At 41.8% G+C, this 18,250-nt stretch overlaps 2 protein-coding genes across 5 annotated transcripts in view; both read left to right on the plus strand.

Moving 5' to 3' along the window:
• The window catches only part of LOC107217131 (arrestin domain-containing protein 17-like), a 132,306-nt gene that overhangs the window by 70,923 nt on the left and 43,133 nt on the right, over positions 1-18,250 (plus strand). The window lies entirely within an intron of this gene.
• Positions 12,370-17,221, plus strand: LOC107225980. 3 transcript variants are annotated; one of them, XR_006905111.1, is made up of 4 exons: positions 12,370-12,777; positions 12,864-13,226; positions 15,408-15,657; positions 16,848-17,221. XR_006905111.1 is itself a non-coding variant. In XM_046744335.1 (4 exons), exons 2-4 carry the CDS (start codon positions 15,132-15,134, stop codon positions 17,097-17,099), a joined length of 597 nt encoding a protein of 198 aa, XP_046600291.1. In that variant the 5' UTR covers positions 14,315-14,568; positions 14,821-15,131; the 3' UTR covers positions 17,100-17,221. The 3 variants fall into 3 exon arrangements, 2 of the variants coding, with proteins under 2 accessions (XP_046600291.1, XP_015522121.1); XM_046744335.1 differs by lacking the exons at positions 12,370-12,777; positions 12,864-13,226 and adding exons at positions 14,315-14,568; positions 14,821-15,316 and having other exon boundaries at positions 15,408-15,567; XM_015666635.2 differs by lacking the exons at positions 12,370-12,777; positions 12,864-13,226 and adding an exon at positions 14,864-15,316.

Consider the following 18,250-nt stretch of genomic DNA (forward strand, 5'->3'; position numbering starts at 1 on the left):
ACCTGGGCGATTTTTTATACGATTGTTCTCACTTTGAAAAGCACTCGGTTTTTTGTTGAATTTTTTGGACTCGTATTGTAATTTTTACAATTTTTTAAAACGAGATTTTATTGACCGACGCAATTTAAAAATCTGAACAAGTTCTGAAATATCGTGTTTCAGGTATCAATATCTCTAAGCTTATAGCCGGAGTGGGGATATTTTTTCTTCTTATTTGAAAATTTTTGTAGATTTTTCGAAACCATTTTACCATTTACTACTGTCTTTTTTACTAGCCAAAATAAAGAAGAAAAAAAATCTCTTGCGAAAAATGTGAAAAAAATTTAAAAAATCCAGTGACGTGAAAATGTTTCAGCAGCCATCCATAGTAAAATGACTGCTGCTTCTAATTTTTTTAATGTTTTTTTTCGGAAAAAGCTTGCAAACAGTAAAACGAAACAACCTTCATATACTCCAGCGTTAAGCTTTGAAATTTTTATATCCGATACCAGATTTTTCAGAATTTTTCCAGTTTATTAAATTGTGTAGATCAACGAAATCGTTTTAAAAACTTGTACGAAGTTAAAATCAAGTCAAAAGAATCTAAAAACAAAAGCCGAATGCCTTTCAAAGCGAGAACGATCATATAAAAAATCACGGTGCCAATCCGAAAGGTCAAGGGTCAGACCCAGGTCGAAGTGGTACGGACTGCCCCGTATACTTACCTATAGTTCGCACATCAAGACGATCATTATTTATCCCCGAAAAAACAATCAGAAATGTGCGTCATGAAGTTTGGATTCGTTAACGGATTCCCTTCACGCGTCTTGCACAGAGTAAGAAGACGCCGCAAACTTTTGGCACGTTTATCCGCCCCCCTCGAGGCACGAGCAAAACATATCACGTTTCGCTAATGGAATAGTCCAAAGCGTGAAAGGTGCGCGACAGAGGACGGGGGTTGGAGTTGGGGCTTTTGTACAGTCGTATACGTACAGTTTCTCCTCGCAAGACGTATCCGAGTAGGGTGGTCAGGGGGCCGGGCGCGAAGAAGGAGTCTGCGGGAAAGCCGGAAAGTATATTCCGCCCGTTTCATCCTTTTACCCCCGTTCCCTGTTTCCCCGCTTTGCAATCATGCATAAAACAGAGGTTCGCACGCCTACGCCGCGTCCCCCGTTTGCCGGTGGCGGTGCTGCAGCCGAGGCCGCAAAGAGTTTCTTGAGAGGCTCGAAAGCGGGCTGCATCGACGACGTTTATACCAGGCGCGAGACGAACTCTGAGTAAAGGCTGCGAGGTGGCTTTTCTCGGTATCCCTTCGGGATTGAATTGCACGAGCTTTCGAAGCGGCTCTACGCAGCTGAGCCAATCGGGTTAATTAGTTTATTCCGCACAAATACCTTCGCCGACCGCAAGTTTCCCCTCGGCCGTCACGCCGTTCGATATAGGCCCCCGCTAATTTTCATCGCTCCGAAAACTTGCCGTCAACTATAGGTAGGTAGATGCGGTGCTTAGGCGTTGACGTCACGTACAAGCCGGGGGCTGAAAGACGACTTCGCCCTCTCCGCGACCTGTGTTACCGTCGGTTCGAGGCCGTCGTCAGACTTGTTCGGTCGTGAAACAAAGGGACAGGCAAGCAACGACGATGACGGGGGCGGAGCTGCTCGGATCAATTACGGGACGATTTCATTCCGACGGCAATAACACCCCCGTATTAGAGACACCTTGGGGTTATTGAAGGTGAGCACTTTGCACTTTTTCTCTCGCCATTCTTTATTCCTTTTTTCTTTTTATTATTCTATTTTGCGTTCACCGTATAGGTTTGTGCTCGAGTGCAAGGTGTTCGAATGGTGGAGCACAACGAGGATGGTTAACAGCCAAGTCATTTTAACGATTGAAATCTACGGTTCTTAGAAATTGACTGTTTTTTTTAAACACCGAACGGAGATATACATTCGGAGCGTAGACATGATCAGCTAACAACTTCTTCGAGAAGTGGTTAGAAGTTAGTTGAAGCCTTCCCGACAACGCATTGATAAGTGCTTTTCGACGGAAACCGGTTGGATTTTAATGAGATTCAATAAAGTTTGAAACTTGTATAAATTGAGTATTCAAATCTTGTCTTACTCGACGAATTGCCATCGTGAATTGGCCAAATTATACGTGCAGAGTACCTTACGTATCATAACCTACGTATACTGTGTCAGGTATAAAATGGAGATCTTTAATCGTAAAGAACAATATTCCAGTTTCGGCAATTTACAGGTCACCGAAGGAAATTCGACCCCCTCACACCGTTTGAAATGGTCGTCAGACTTTTTACTCGGGTAGGTTATACGCTGTAGGTAATTTACCATGTACCTACATATATCCGGTGTATTAGAATTTTGATGACGAGCTTGGGGACGCGTCGCTTCGTCGGCGGCGTTATACTTTTCGCGAAATGGCTTTTACAGCTGATGGAAGAAAGAACGAATAAAACAAGAGTAAAAAAAAAAAGCCAAATAAAAACTGCGGCAAAAAAATTTTGATCCATGCATAAAATGGTGTGGAAAGTTTTACTTTCCGTAGATTTCGTTAGAATCTTGCAATATGTAGCATCGTATAAAGAAATAATCCTAAGACCGGACAGATTACGCCAAGTCAGTCCGAGTTCCTCGTAAAATATTGACGTCTTTTTATTTTTTGTTAAGTCTCACCGTGGGAAGGAAAGAAACGCTCGAGATTCGAGATAGGTAAGACATTCGCAAAGTTTATGAGTTTATGACGGTAACGACAGTGGGAATAAGAGGCATCTTACTATCCAAGTGCCATCTCATATCTTTCTCATTTACACCTTGTTGTTTACAACTCGCTGCAGGCATTTACTACCTTCTTGTCTCACGCGATCCTTACGAACTGCAGTACAATATGAAAAACGTTACGGAACGTTTTCCATAAAAACACTAGCGTATAAAACACGGAGGCTCAATGGTTAATATACGATTTGAAATTTCAATTTATACACGCAGCTATGGAACGGATATCCATCCCTCTTCGCGTTAAAATTTACCCAAATTCGTAATCGGGTATATACGTAACGCGTATTATTATCATGCAGGTACGTGCAGCAGTAACTATAAGCGTTACCGCAGTCTAATTGCATTAGTTGTAAGATGTTCTACAAATTGCACAAGAGACGGAAGCAAGGAGTTCGGGTATAATTGCACCAGTTAAGATGATATCGTACCCACCAAGAGACTGGCTTAACCCTCCCTTTCAGTACCAGTGTGGGTAGGTATATAAGCTCGCGAATTCGACTCGGCTTACAAGTTATCGTTCACCGGGGTTGAGTTTAAATGGCTGATAAATTCGAATTAATTCCAAGCTCAGCGAGGTAGATTTATCAAAAACAACAAGGTATTACTCTCACTCTGCGCCGCGGAGAGATGGGGATATATCTACGTCCTCGCGTAGATCGAGGCAAAACTGAAATGTCAAAACCACCGATACAAAATTTATCCGTATAGCACGTATAACATGCACGGTTTAAAATCATGAAGGTAGAGCCGGGCGACTTATCTCGAACTTCACAGGCTGACAGTGATCCTGGAATAAGGAACCTGAGCTGCACAGCCGTCGTTTCCCCAGCTAGAATCGTGTTCCAAATTTTAACGAGCTAAATCTTGAGACGGATTATTCTCCACAGCGGTATAAATTAAATGTTGTTTGATAAACGAAAACCGAGGGAATCACAGTGCAAAGGGAATAACGATCCATTCTCGTTTCTGTGGTTTCTTTTTCCTGCATGAGACGACGCGATCGACTCTCCGAGGAACTCACCAAATCACCGAGTTTCGAACTTGTTAGTCCCATGATGTATCGCAGCAAAGCCACGGCTGTCTCAAGTCCTGAACCACTGATGCATTATTGACTCGTATTTGGTACAAGGCCGCGATGGTATTGGGAAGCTCGTCTTCTCCTTACCGTAATCTCAGCCAGCAGAGAAAGCTGCGAAAGCTCGCTGACTCTCCATCGCAATTCCCACCGGTGCCGTCTGAGCTTGTCAAAGCTTTATAACAGTCACGTTGCCTTTCCTGTCAGGGCTTACCAGCCGGATCTAGATCCGCGTCTCTGACACCTTTTAAAATTTGAAAAATTCATCCCTCCGCGGATGCACAAGCTTCTGGGACTAACAGGATTTCACACCTGTTTTACCGTCCTTTATATATGGACGGGTCTCTGCTTGAGTGGGAAGATACGCCTGATCTTCGATAGACGTAAGCTCGAAATTGAGGCTAGAGGAGGTAAGTTGCCAAGTCGGTTCGCACGTCGACGCGTGTGTGGAACGATCGAGAAAAGGGAAAATGGATCGATGCGATAAGCGCAGTTTGCCAGCAAGTTTAACGAGGAAGAAAAAAGTACCGCTGAATCAGTGGGCGAATGTTTTCTAAAAGAGAAGATCCGCGGGAGCTTTTCTTCGGTATTCCACACAGCCTTGAGCAATGCCCGAGAATTAACCACAGCATTTACCCGGGGGGCGTTCAGTTCCCGACAGAAAGTCGAAGAGTAATCGAACTCCGAAAGCTCCGCTCCTCCTCCCATACAAAATCCGACCCTGGTCCCTCTTCCGACATGCCTGACAAAACCAAACGAGTGCAAAGCCTGAAACCATGTCAGAAACTTTATTTTTTATTGTCTCATCGTCTTTTTTTTTTAATCTTCGCTCATCTTTCGTCCGATTTTGAACTACTTTGAAAGCGGTCGGATGATCGGAGTCGTGAGAGTGAATTTTTCCCAAGGGATACCGGCTACCTTTATCGATGTACCGTAATTCAAGGTTCAGACTTTCGATTTTACAGAGGAATTCCGTACGTTGTTCGAAAATTCGGCGGAGCTGTTTGCTCGGAGAAAATAAAACGACATACATCAGACCTAGCTCGAAAAACTCTGAAACACTGCGCGAGACGATCAAAAAGCATTAATCGGACGTACAGTAATGTTCGTTAATGCATTGGGCTTTCGGCTAACTTGTTTTCGGTCCGAAACAAAATGCGAGCTCGATTCTATACGAATTATGTAACAATGACTGGCGTCGCAGCCAACGGGAGAGATTGGGAGTCATTGTCACATAATTCGTATAGAATCGAGCTCGAATTTTGTTTCGGACCGAAGACAAGTTAGACAGAAGCCCAAGGCATTGATAAACATTTCTGTGCGTACCTACCATTTTCCCACATCTATTGTCTCGCAATTTTTCCAGAAACATTTCGCAACAACGCAAATATTCTGAACTAATCCGAGTTGCAGTTTCAGGTCGCTGCCCGAAGTGCGAATCCATAACCGCATACCGTGAGAATACTTGAAAAAGATTTGCTGAAAAACCCGGAATTGGCTTTTGAAATAGAAATAGTTTCGGAAAGTTACCGCACTGGGTAAAACTTTCGCATTCCTCACCGATTATTATATAATACCAGGTACACACGGTTAGCTTTCCTGAACGCTTATGCAGATCGTAATTGCAACATGCCTTGCTGTACATGTAATTTAACCCTCAACCCTGCGCTTGGAAAATTCTCGAAACGTACCGCACGTGCTCTACGTGTTTACAGATACCTAATTATGCACGTACAGATATACGCAAGGTACCCTATTTTCTCGTTATATTCAACACGTTGCGTTAATTACCCGATTATGCACTCCACGCCCTGCAAAATTACTTCACCGAGGCAATTTTCAAAAGTGCCGCTTACACCCAAAAATACGTAACGTCTCAGAAGAACAATCGGATTATAATCTACGTTGAGACGATTACACGAGATAAAAATAGTGAAAATTTAAAGATAAATTATTGAACTAATGCAGCTACGTTTTTTTTTTTTATTTCCATTTACCGTACGAAAAACGGATTTGTACGTGTACCCGTTGCGGAAAATTTCTAGTTGTATAATTGTATCGCCGGAGTGATCCAATCGGGCAAATTATTTGTGCGCAAACAATAATTACACCCTGCAACAGAGATGCGAAACAGGGGTGAGGGAATAATTGGCATACCCTAATTGGATGATTAATTTTGGAAAGGTAGCAAAACACAGTGTTCCAAGCGCCCACCCACACACCGAAACCTGCGATAGAATACATACAATATGCGCAACAGTATAAAGTGAGATACGCGGGCGATCGAACTCGTTACACGAACTCTCGCAAGCACAAGCCCACGAGGTTTAATCCTCGGTGGGATTTATTGTGTAACATTTATCATGTGGAATATCTTTAGGGTTTTGAGCCGACCGCATCCATCAATTGATTTAATCCGATTATACGGCCAGGCATCGGATATTCGTCGTATTATCGATTGCGGGGATCGCGCGAAGCCACGTCGTCGGTCACGAGTTGGATTCGTCATCCCGTAGTCGAGACGCGTTATGGTGTCGTCAAAACGTAGCACCATGATCGTCCCATTCGACCTCGACCCCCGCGACACGACCAGAATTGCGACACTAATAACGAGGACAATACCCAGGGCGAAGACAATACCTGTTATTCGGTTAACATTGCCCGACGTACCTACGAGTTCGCAGGTTCACTGTCTGCCTACCTTATCCCTGTGTGAGCGTCTCCTCTTGTCCAATGGTTCACATATGCCTGAACCGGCATATCCTAGGCTCGCTCACGGACCGGCAATTCCTGGACAACGTCGATACTGGTCTAATGGAGCAAGTATATATACACATACTCGTCCGATATAGAGTTCAGTGATGATGCCACCTAGTCTCGTGTCACTCGATTCCAATAACGGAGTGAGCTTCAGACCGTCGGTCCGATCCCCGTCCGGGAAACATACAATCCGTTCATTGATGTAAAAATTGAACTCTGATAAAGCGGAACAATTATTTATATCGTACACCTTGACTGATTTTACAGTTGAATTTCATGCATTTACGACACAAACAATTCTATATTTCAATAACAGGTGTGATTGACATGATATACGTACTAACAATAAAACTTTTGCCCATTATAGGTCTGCAAATATTAGTTTGTCTGAAGGAACTTTATGATGTGAATTTTAAGCACCGTGAAAGAGATATTACAAAAGTCTGGTATATTGGTCGACATTTTCATCATAAGAAAGTGAGATTTTTCTTTACGTAAAAAAATCTATAAACACCCGGGCATGTTGAGAATTCAAGTAGCCGGCAACACTGGCTGATATATACCTGTAACAAGTAGCATTTTAAGTAGGGAGGACAAAACATGCCTACGTGATCCGAGTACGTTTTCCACGATGACATCTGGCTCTGCACGTTCCACCTTTCCCTGCGATCCTCGCCACATATTTTGATCGATTCTTTTCTTCAGTTTCTGCTCGTTTTTCCCTGCAGGAACTCGACAATTTCGCCTGTGTATTATTTTTAACCCCTCGCAGATGCGGTACATAATTAGCTATTTTAACGGTATAAGTGCCCGTCATATACAACCTTGTAAAGTGTATGAGAAACTATTTCCCTTGCCGAAGCTTCAGTTTTATCGACGTTCACGGGATAGCATATATATATATATATATGGATATTATGGCTAACGCAGATTCAATTAATTATTTAATTACACAGCTCTCTTGCATGTTAAAGCATGAAAAACGAAGGACACGAGCGCTAAAATCATTACATAACTCTAAACTCCGTGGCGTTACCTCGTTGATGTAAAATTGCAGCAAAGAAATTTCATAGCGGTAATTTATGGCCGTGCTCCTCGGGAGACGTAGGCAAGCTATCTATTCTCACCTGTCGTGCTTTATACATCGATCGTATAAATTTTTATCCCGAGTACCTGTACCATCGTGGTGACCCGCTTGTCAACGAGCCCCTTCAACGTACGCGGTTTATAATATCGAGGGAAAATCCGCACGTCGAGACGCGGCAGGGTAAGATTTCGAAGCGTAATAGAAAGCGGCTCCGAGATCCGTTGTTGATCCCTGTTTTCCCACTTTCATCAATTATGCAAATGGATCTGATAACCACACCGGCATTAATATTTTCACCCGTCCGGCCCGGGATATAACCTCGGTCTTGATCGATTGGTAAACTTAACCCCGCTTTCCGAATGTAATACGTACACAACTCACAATCAGCCAAGGAAATCTCGAAACGGAGATAAAAATATTATGTCGATAAGATTAATTACCTCCGCAAATTTCAACATCGAATAACGAGTGAAAATTGTACGATAACTGCAGGTATCTGAAGTCGGGTGAAAACTGTAAGCGGAGATTACGAGGCGACGTAAAAATCATGATCGAGTATTCTGTTTTTCACTTTACACAATTCTCGCCGCATGTGTTATATACGGTCGTGATGTGAACCATAATGATGAAATTCAGATCGAGTTGTACTGTATGATTAATACAGTATGTGAAGTAAAAGCAGTGATAAAACGATCGTTCCTACGCAAAATTTGTTGCAAGAAACAAAAAAAGAAAAACGAACAGGAACAAGTCCCCACGTTTTCCAAGAACAATTTTCTTCACCCTGCAGCGAAACTGGATTGGACGTATACACGTACCGTGTACGAAAACATCAGGGATCCGAAAAGTGAGTGGAGTTTGAAAAAAGCCCGGCGCGTGCACGACAGGAGACGAAAAAAAACGATGTGGGCATAACGGAGATAATATTCATGCCTTACGTCGTCCCGCGGTGAATAAAATTTTTATTTTCGAATTATTTCCATCACCGCAAAAAATTTGACAGCCACAACCGTGCCGGGCACAAAGAGCTTTTACACTTTATTGCGAATGTCCATTTGCAGATGGCTGCAAAGAGTAATTCGTCAGAGTTGAAAATACGGTCGACTCCCTGAAATATGTACGCACAATATCGTTTTGTACATCTGCAGACGAACCCGGAAGTGGACAAGCCCACTTTCATGATTAATATAACAGATATACCTGGCCTATTTATCCTGGCGAAAACCTTTTGTCTCTGCAACAGGCGGCGTTACACCTTTATACAAGGGTATCACGTAGGTATAGGAAAAATGCTTATCAGCAACGGACACATCGCGGCGGATCCGCGTATACGTGCGAGAAATGAACCAACTGCAGAGATAACCTCGACGGCACGCGTTTTCCGAGACAAACGGTCGCCTTATTTCATACCTGTAATACCTTGTACAATTCTATATTTTATTTTTAAAACGCGCGCCACACATAACGCCTACCGTGAACAGTAACGAATCAGATGATAATGATGATAACAATAACAACTGCGATAACTGTAGTAACCCCACGAGTTGTTACATCTAATTTAAAAATTTAACCCCTCCAAACGTCGAGATAAATATCGAAGCACTTTTCGCTGGTAAAAGAGAGCTAAAATTTTGCTGGCTGTGTCAAAAACGTCCGTTTAAATTCGGTCTCGCCAGCTGGATGTACTCGGATATAAATGCCATCCGAAGCCATATATACAACCAGCTCAGAGTGTGGTGTAATGCATTATGGAAGTACAAATAAGTTAGCGTAATACCGGGTTTTCGCGATTTAGCGACTCCGCAGACTTTTCGCGGTTGGTAAATAGCTGAGAAGGCGAGGCACGAGAATTGGCGCAGTTTTGCGATCCTGAGTTCAAGTCGGGTAGGGGAGGAGTACAGGGTTGGAGATTAGCATAATCCCATCGGGTTTACTTTGGCGGAACCGGGTCAGTGAAATAAGAAGTTGGAGATAGGTTGGGCCGCGCGTGGTCGAGTTATACGTGCAGGTATGCAGGTACGCGTAAGACTCGGTATTTTTGCGGTCAATTTTATAAGAGGCATCCCCAAATTCAAGTTCCAATTTTTTTTCGATTTTCACGCACGCCGCCATAACGTTGGGGTCACTGGAGACTCGACATCAAAAATCATTGCGTAGAAACGCAGATATCGATATAAATAACTTGATAACTTAACTGTTATATCTCAAGGCAAATTGGTTATCTTTGGCAAAGTGAAATTTTGAATATGACAAAAATAAAAATTCATCCAACAACAATATATTGGAAAATGGATCATTCTACTCAAAAAATCATAACTCACCGAATTTTAAATATTTTGAGCTGAAAATTGACTGAGTAATACTTGAGATGCGGATATTTAAGAAAATAACATATAGAAATATTGTGCGATGAAAAAATATATTTATTTGTGCGAGTAGAAGTTGAATTTCTGTAAAAAGAAAGTACCAACGATTTTCACGATAATTCATTATTTATCTTGGATCAAATCAGATGATTTTGGATGTTTTTCGTATGGAATTTACGGCGAAGATGCGTTGGCGTCATTTTAACGCCGGTGTACAGCGTAAGGGTTAAACCGTACGATACATGCATATGTAAACTCTACCGCGAACGAAAATGATATTTCATTCTACCCTCGACAGGAGGATGCGAGCATTTCCCGAAGGTTATCGCCCGCGCGTATAACGGACACAGTGCTCGTTATCAATCTTGAATATTTCCCGGTATGCCCCGACGGTTCTGGCCCTTTTTATACAACCACGTCCTTAGCATATACGTCAATACATCCGCGTCGCGGTTTATTCGGAGACGAAAGCGTGTGTTCACGTTCCGCGAACGTGATGCTCCATAACGTCGTTGAGGATCGAGAAAAGATGTTGAGGTATGAAAAGTTGGAAAAGAAATAAGAAAACGTAAAGCAAGAATACGGGGAAATCTGGGAAACGCAGTGTAAAAAGGCTGCTTTTGCATCCCGTGCAGGATGAAACGTGGGGGGATTTTAATATAGGGAAAACATGAATAAAAAGAACGTCGCCGCAGCCGGTAGGTACTCGGGTAAATTCATAAGACTTTTCTCCCGCGTTAAATTCGTATAATTACCACGAGGCTGCCAGATGCCTATTAATGCAGGAACATTTCGCGTACCAAAGTGTAAGAAGAAATTAACACGGAATTGTTTCAACGCTGCAGCAGGAGTTGGGAGAAACGGGCATAGTTATTAAGCCTAATCCAACCCAACCTGGTGACTACGATTCCTCGATTCCTCTGTTGTACCGAGGAGAATTGCCGAGAAGTAAGAAGCGCGATGGAAAAGGAAGCGCGAATCGCTGCAGCTATCGAGGAAATTATACGGAGTTACACCGTCGAATTAAGCGCGAAATGTTCGGCACTTGTATTTGGACGAAAACTGCGCAAGCTACACGAAAATTCGAGAAAATTTTATTGGAAACTTTTGTATACGCAAAGAGAACTCCTACAAGCTGTAAGCATGCAAAGTCGGAGGTAATTCGATCAGCCAATGCATTTTTGTCTCAGCCAAGTTGGGAACTCCTCGTCCATTACGACACTGAATAATTCGAGTTCGTTAGTCTGGAGGTGACGTTTCTGTTTTAAACTGGTGACTCCACCTCTCTGCGTAGCAAAATTTTTTTTAAGTGAGAATGAAAAGAAAAAACGGGAAAGAAAACGAGGAGTAGGAAGAGCATTGTGAAAAAATCAACAACAACAACAACTCAATTATGCAAATCCGATAAATTATGCAAAATACTTTATATCTACAAGGATTGACTTGGCAAGCGATGAAATATAAAGGCCCGAGAAAATATCGAACCTCGAGCCGGAGGCTGAAGCTACCGCCTTGCCGGAGACGCATTTTAAGCACAGCTAATATTCACTCTTTATACGAGCATTCTGTCATTCTTTATGTACGATATGCTTTCACATCACGTAGAAATAACCTGGAGATAATGTAGCGTGGAAGTGCAGGCTGCACAGGTTATACGAACTGAAGTTATATGGCCAGTTATTAGACGGCAGGAGAGTCTGGGCTTGAACATCATGTTTTCAATGGTGCAGAGTAAATTGTGTTTAGAGTTTCAGCCCGCGGTACGCCTACTGTAGGAAATTTTCGATGGGTATAAAAAGTGTGCGGAATGCGGTTTAGACCCAGGATTAGGTGGGTGGATGTCTGACGAAAAGTTTTCCTCGACTCGATCTTTTACTCTATAAATTGGAAAAATTCAGACAATCCGTTATTCAGACGGGAACGTCGAAGAAAAATATATAAAACAAATTTAGAAGTCAACCCTGCGCATGTGGAATAGTGCGAGTGTATATATAAGGTATAGGTAACGCTCAACGTCAATAAAAGTATAAAACGAAGTGTTGAAGCGAATTCGCAGCTTGAAACTTTCTAGATTTCAGCGAAATCTTTCCTGAGCAGTCGCTGACTGGTGGAACTTTTCTGTTAAAAATGAATAACCTTACGAAAAAAAAGAGTAAAAATAATCAAAAAAGAAAAAAGAAAGAATACTTCGCCGTGTACGCAATTCCGCGTGAATCGTTCCAGATGGATTTATATTATATGTACGTGGAAATATATTGTAACTCGTGTGGCATTCCACGGGAATGAAACGAATTTCTAAAAGACTGAAGTTATCATTACTCGGTGCGCTGCAACTCGACCTGTAAGTATGGTATACCATATTTATGGAGTGCACGGTGTGTTTTTGATTCTTTGGTGTTTATATGCCGAGCGCAGGCGGAAAGCAGTTGAAACATTTGTAATTTTACGCTCAATATAGCAGAAAGTTTCCGGCATCATTCACAATAAGCGGGAGAATTCCTCTTGTTATTTCTACACTAAAAGGCTGAGAGAGAGATATTTTAGAATGAGAATCAAACGGGAACTTGGTTTGAAAGTTTCTCGCCCCGTTCCCGAGTGTTTTTCTGCAACCCATAAGAGAGAAAGAAGGACGTCACTTTCTCAGAGCCACTCTCATTCCATAACACGAGAGTTTTTGCCGAATTTACGACCCCGGCTAACTCCGCTGGAAATAAAGTATACGTTTATATATATGTGTGTGTGTGTGTGTGTATATATTTACGATATTTTATTTTTAATCTCATCGAGTTATTCTTTCCCAGGAACCGAACCTAAAGTCTTGACTCGATATGCCATGTAACGTTTTTCTGGAGTAAAAAAGCAATCTCAGGCAAAAAGTTTGAGCTTCTTTGTTGTACCTAAGCTCTACCCGGCACTTGCCACTTAAGGACACGCCACAAAAGTTATGAGAAAGTATCGAGTCAGGGGAGAAAAGTACCGACAGCAATCATCTCCGGATTGTCCGGTCCGCACAAGGGTAGGAAGCGAGTCTGCAGGCGAAAGGAGGGGGAGGAACCGGCGTCGGATGAAATTGAACGAAACGTTGCGGTAAATGGAAAGAGGAGGAAAAGGAGTGGGAAACATTACGGGACGACGGCGAAACTCCGACGGAAATATAACGTCAAGTAAGCAAATAAGCCCGCAACACGTGTGACGTGAATTCAAAAGTTCAAAGATCCGCGTTATCTCCGCGAGCCGTTATTCCGACGACCCGTCAGTCTATACAGCAGCACCCACCTTATATACCGGTTCAACCCTCTTGGCGCAGCATATTTTTCCCCCTTTTAGTTGTCCCGGTCGGCTCTCACCTTGGTAATCTTCAAGAATCATAAAACCTTATCTTTCACCCGTCCGGTGCCCGGCGGTCCGTCGGTCGTTCCACCTTCTCATCCCGAACATCAACCCCAAGATCTAATATTCCTGTCATTTACCTCCGCAAAGGAAAACCTCGAGATCTTGATTTTTTTTCACCATGAACGAAACTCGCCTAGCCCCGAATTTCATCCAACCGGCACCTCTTCGCGGAACGGAAATCAATTTCCCCCTGTTTTGACAGATCCTATTTAGCATGGGATAAAGCGGATAAAGAGAGCAAAGTCCTCGTTCATAGCAAGGTTCCAAACTCAAAGCTATTCAGGACCGAATTCAATATTTTCTCTAGGGTGGGACCTGCCGGTATAAAGGAACTCTTTTTATTCTGATTGGCTGATTTTTGCGCCGCAGCTGAGAGCCAGGATCAGGAGATTTCGGAGGTACCTGATTGTGCAAAACAAACGTCGAGTCGCAAACTTTGCAGGGAAAACTCAACTCGCTCTTTATTCTTATCTCCGACGACAGTCGGGAGGACGATCATCGAGATAAACGATAAGACCGCGTGTCGGTGAGATCAAGCCGTGAAGCATTGAGAAAAGAATTATACATGCGCCGTGGTTACCACTTGGCTTGCTCGTGATAATTCACCAGACTTAAACCTCCGCAGATTAGCGTTCCCGAGGTACGAATTAATTTACAGATTATTCAAAGTCCGAGGAGATAAGATTCCGATTTGAAAAATGTATATCTATCGTGTATATATAATATACGTACAACTCGCAGTTCACTGAATAGATCATCCTTGAGCCCTGTTTCTCATCCTCGGATAAATGGGACTCGGTATAGCGAACCCGGTAAACTCGGGCAGCGTAAATTCACCTGGGAAATATATTTCATCCTTTGTTTTTATGATCTCGCAAACTGTGGAATGTATATATCTGAAAATATCGAATAACTGACGAGTATTACTCTCGACTCCTACACGCGAATTGAACTAACAAACGTGCAGCTCCATAGATACGTGGTGCACGGAGACGTATGCAAGCGTCTCATCGATCCTCAGCTTCCAGGATCCAGTAGGTACAGTTCGGAATCCAGTCTGAAGGCTAAAGATAAACTTTTCGCAGTATTTTATTGGCCAGTTGACTAACCCCGGTGAGCGTAATTTATGTTTAGAATATGCTAAAACTCTGCTCTCGTAAATATGAAACAAACGCAACGCTATTCCTGATAACAAATATTCTACTAGCGAATAAATTACGAACAAATATAAAAGTTTGTCACTGTTACTTTCGGTTCGGAGCAAAGCGAATTCGAGCAAACATTTGACTTTAATATCTCGAAAATAAACATCTTCTACCCTTGTTCACAACACAAACATCAAGTAATTTCTAAAGAATTTCACAGTGGCTGAAAGTCGCAGACAATGCTTGGAGGTCGCATTACGAAAGTAGGTGTACAATTTTACGATTGCAACTGCAAGATCGCTCGCCAAAAAGCAAATCTATGCCAATGATCACATTGCGATAATGATAATTAGGAACAAAGAAAGCTAGACGGTGCAGTAGACGGTTCTAAATCACATCGATAAAATAAAAATTGATGACACTGTAATCTTCGATAGTAACAGACGAGACATTCACCAGAGCTGCAAGGTAAATTTTCAAGCTCTCATTCCGACCAGTTTGTGACGCGTTAGTCTTGAATACTCGTTAGCAATGCGGGCTATCAGAAAATTCGCGCTCTTATTCGTTCTCATGGCGCAAACTGTTCACGGACAGTTCGTGCCAATTCTAACCGATCCAACCGCCTACACCACGGCAGTGATCGACGCGCTTTGGGTGAAGATTAGGAATCATGGATTATCGAATCTCCCCGTCCTCGACTCTACGGTGAATTACAAGTGGGTGACTCCTAAGTTGAATTTGAATAGAACACTGGATGGCAAAAAGAAGTTACGGCGATGCGTCTAATCTCTGTAATTTTATCGACAGTGTGACAGACCTTGGTGTCGAACTGATTGGCCCGGTATCATTCGAGGATGGGTTCGTACAAGATGTCGACTTGGTTTACGGCAGCCCTCAACACTTTACCTCCACAACGGGGACAACTTCAGGCACAGTGAACGGACGCATATTATTCGAAAACATTACGGTATACCTGGATTTGCGTGCAGATCTTTCCCAAGGGATGAAAATCGGGACTATCGTCGCGAAGCCCGAAACTTTCGCGTTCCAGCTGACAGTGGGTGGCTTGATTATTTACACTACAAAATCCCCTGTGTTAGACGTCACGAGCTCAATGAATGATCGATATATAATTTTTAATTTTTCTTTTTTTTTTCAAGTTTTTTCCCTAGCGACAATTGATGAGCAGTTTTACGAAGCGAGATTTAATTTTTTATTGAACATTGTAGCTCGTGACAAGGACGCATCGATTCAGCACTGTGAAATTCCTACCCTATTGTTTCCGCTGATACAGCCATTCGTTTAAAGTGTACAGTTGTATGAAAACGAATACGTGATGAAGCAGAGCTTTGAATGGTATCACTGAAACTATTCAAGTTACATTCAACTATAAAAATTTCCCCGATGGAGGAGAAAATGTTGAAACACTGAAATTCAATTGTAAACGCCTCATTATTTTAACTGCATCATAGAAATCTCATTATTCTACTATTTTTCACCGGAAAATTTATATTGCGTTACTGACTTTAAAGAGCAAAAGCTAATTTTATTCGTAATTCAATTCTCCGCAGAACATCCGAGTCAAATTATAATTAGCGATAACGTATTTCATATTGAATCACAAGTTTAACATCTATAAATTATTACGATTATACATATATCGGATTTTTTCTCGTGAACTGACTAGTTACAAAAAAAAAATCTGTCTCAGACAATTTGTAGGGAATTCATTAACGAATAAAATGAGCTGTTTCCCAATAGAATCAAACGGATTATACGGATTCTTCATTGAAAAAATAATGAAATAATGTGATTACTCTGACGGTGTTAATAACAAGTTGTTTATAATTGTAATTCAGTCGGTATTGAAATGTTTTAATCAGGATCACAGAAACTTCTTTGAATCAGATTCAACTTCATCAGCTTTAATTGCCCTGTTTAACTTGCGTTCTGTTTTGTTTTTGATCCGATACATTTTTGACCTAAATATATACGCCCCGTACATCCTCAAATTTATCGAGCTAATGAATCCGCATTCGCATCGTATTCTCATCACTGTTAGGCTGGTAAAATATAAATTAAAATTGACAAAAACAAAACTGCAGAGACACCTCTAAAATTGTCACGAATCCCAGGATTTTCTACGTTGAGCAATATACTTTATTGGTGGATTATTTCCTGTATAGAGGTTTAGCTACTGCAATGTTTCTCAAAATTTTAACGATTTTCTTTTCATGTTTTTTTCAGATCTCAAAACCACACAATGAGAATAATATTACTTCAACCGTGTCATTTTTGTTGTTAAGTAATATCGAATGGGATATAGTTCCGGATGACCTGATAATGAGGTTAATACGAAGAAGGTTTGCCATGCAAAGTGCGATGCAGCCACAAGTGGTGAATTTACTTCTTCCAACGGCTTACCAATGGGAGCCAATACTTTTAAAATTTGTCGAAGAAATTGTTCAGACGATGGAGTTTCCACAATTAGATTTTTAGTTTTAGCCTTTCATCAAGCTCTGTGTGATAAGTAAAAAAGGAAAAATCATTCCTAACCGATGCTGGATATCACGGCTGAGCTTTTCTGTATAAAATGTATACCATAATAAGACTCCACTTCAGATGTTTATTTATTGAAATAACTCCCTCCCCTTGACGTCTATGATTGGCAATATTTGAGGAAGAAAAATGCCGCGCAGGTAAAGCTAAGGAATGTTAAACAGGCGAATCGCATGAACAAGCCGGGAAAAAAAGGAAATTGAAAACTCGTCTATATCGCCTGCATGTATATTCTAGCGTCGAGAAAATGTGAGAATTGTAAACTTACATCGCGGTGACGCTTTCGCATTATGGAGCTGAAAGGTAAACGTCACAACCGCAGTAAAAAATCTGCTTATACGGTACATTGGCTCTCTATTGAATCGAACAAATTAAAGAAAATTATAATGACCATTCCCATAGAAAAATCCCCTTCCGTTCGTTATATTAACATATACCGAGAAAATAACCCACAAAAAACTTTAGTAACGATAAAAAAGAAGACGAAGTTTGCCAAAAAATTTCCGCGAAAAATGATAAAATCGGCGATTCTGTTCCCGTTTCTGAACTCTTGGCAAAAGTTCCGCGTCGTTACATTCCGCGTGCACAAAAATTTTAGGCTAGGCTTTGAGCAGGGGACGCAAAAGGCGAGACAAACAATTCCATTTGTCACTGGCTGACCCTTCGATGCGAAGTGCCTATGAATATACATCGCTAACTAAAACGCGTTATCAAAAACGAATGTGCAACTTTTTTACCTCTCTAAAAAATTTCCGACTAAAAAAACCATGCTGTGGATTTTGGCTGTTCTATACCCGGTCGGAACAAATCAGCGAGAAGTCGATTTCAAAGGAGTGAAAATCCATTGCCATCAGGCAAAATGAGAGCCAACGCGAAGGAGCGCGGGATAAGAAACCAAAGTCGGACGGTAGTGAAAAGTGAAGGAAAGTGGACTTGAACGTAGATGAAAGAACGAGTGGATGAGATTGCTGACAAAAGACCAGGCACGTTGGCTTTCGTTTTATTTTATTTTATTTTCTTTCGTTTCTTCTATTCGCCCCCTCACTTTCTTTCTCATTTGCCGCCTTGTTACTCGCGAAATTTTCCAGCGA

This window comes from Neodiprion lecontei, chromosome 6 (genome assembly GCF_021901455.1).
Source record: "Neodiprion lecontei isolate iyNeoLeco1 chromosome 6, iyNeoLeco1.1, whole genome shotgun sequence".
Taxonomy (NCBI): domain Eukaryota; kingdom Metazoa; phylum Arthropoda; class Insecta; order Hymenoptera; family Diprionidae; genus Neodiprion; species Neodiprion lecontei.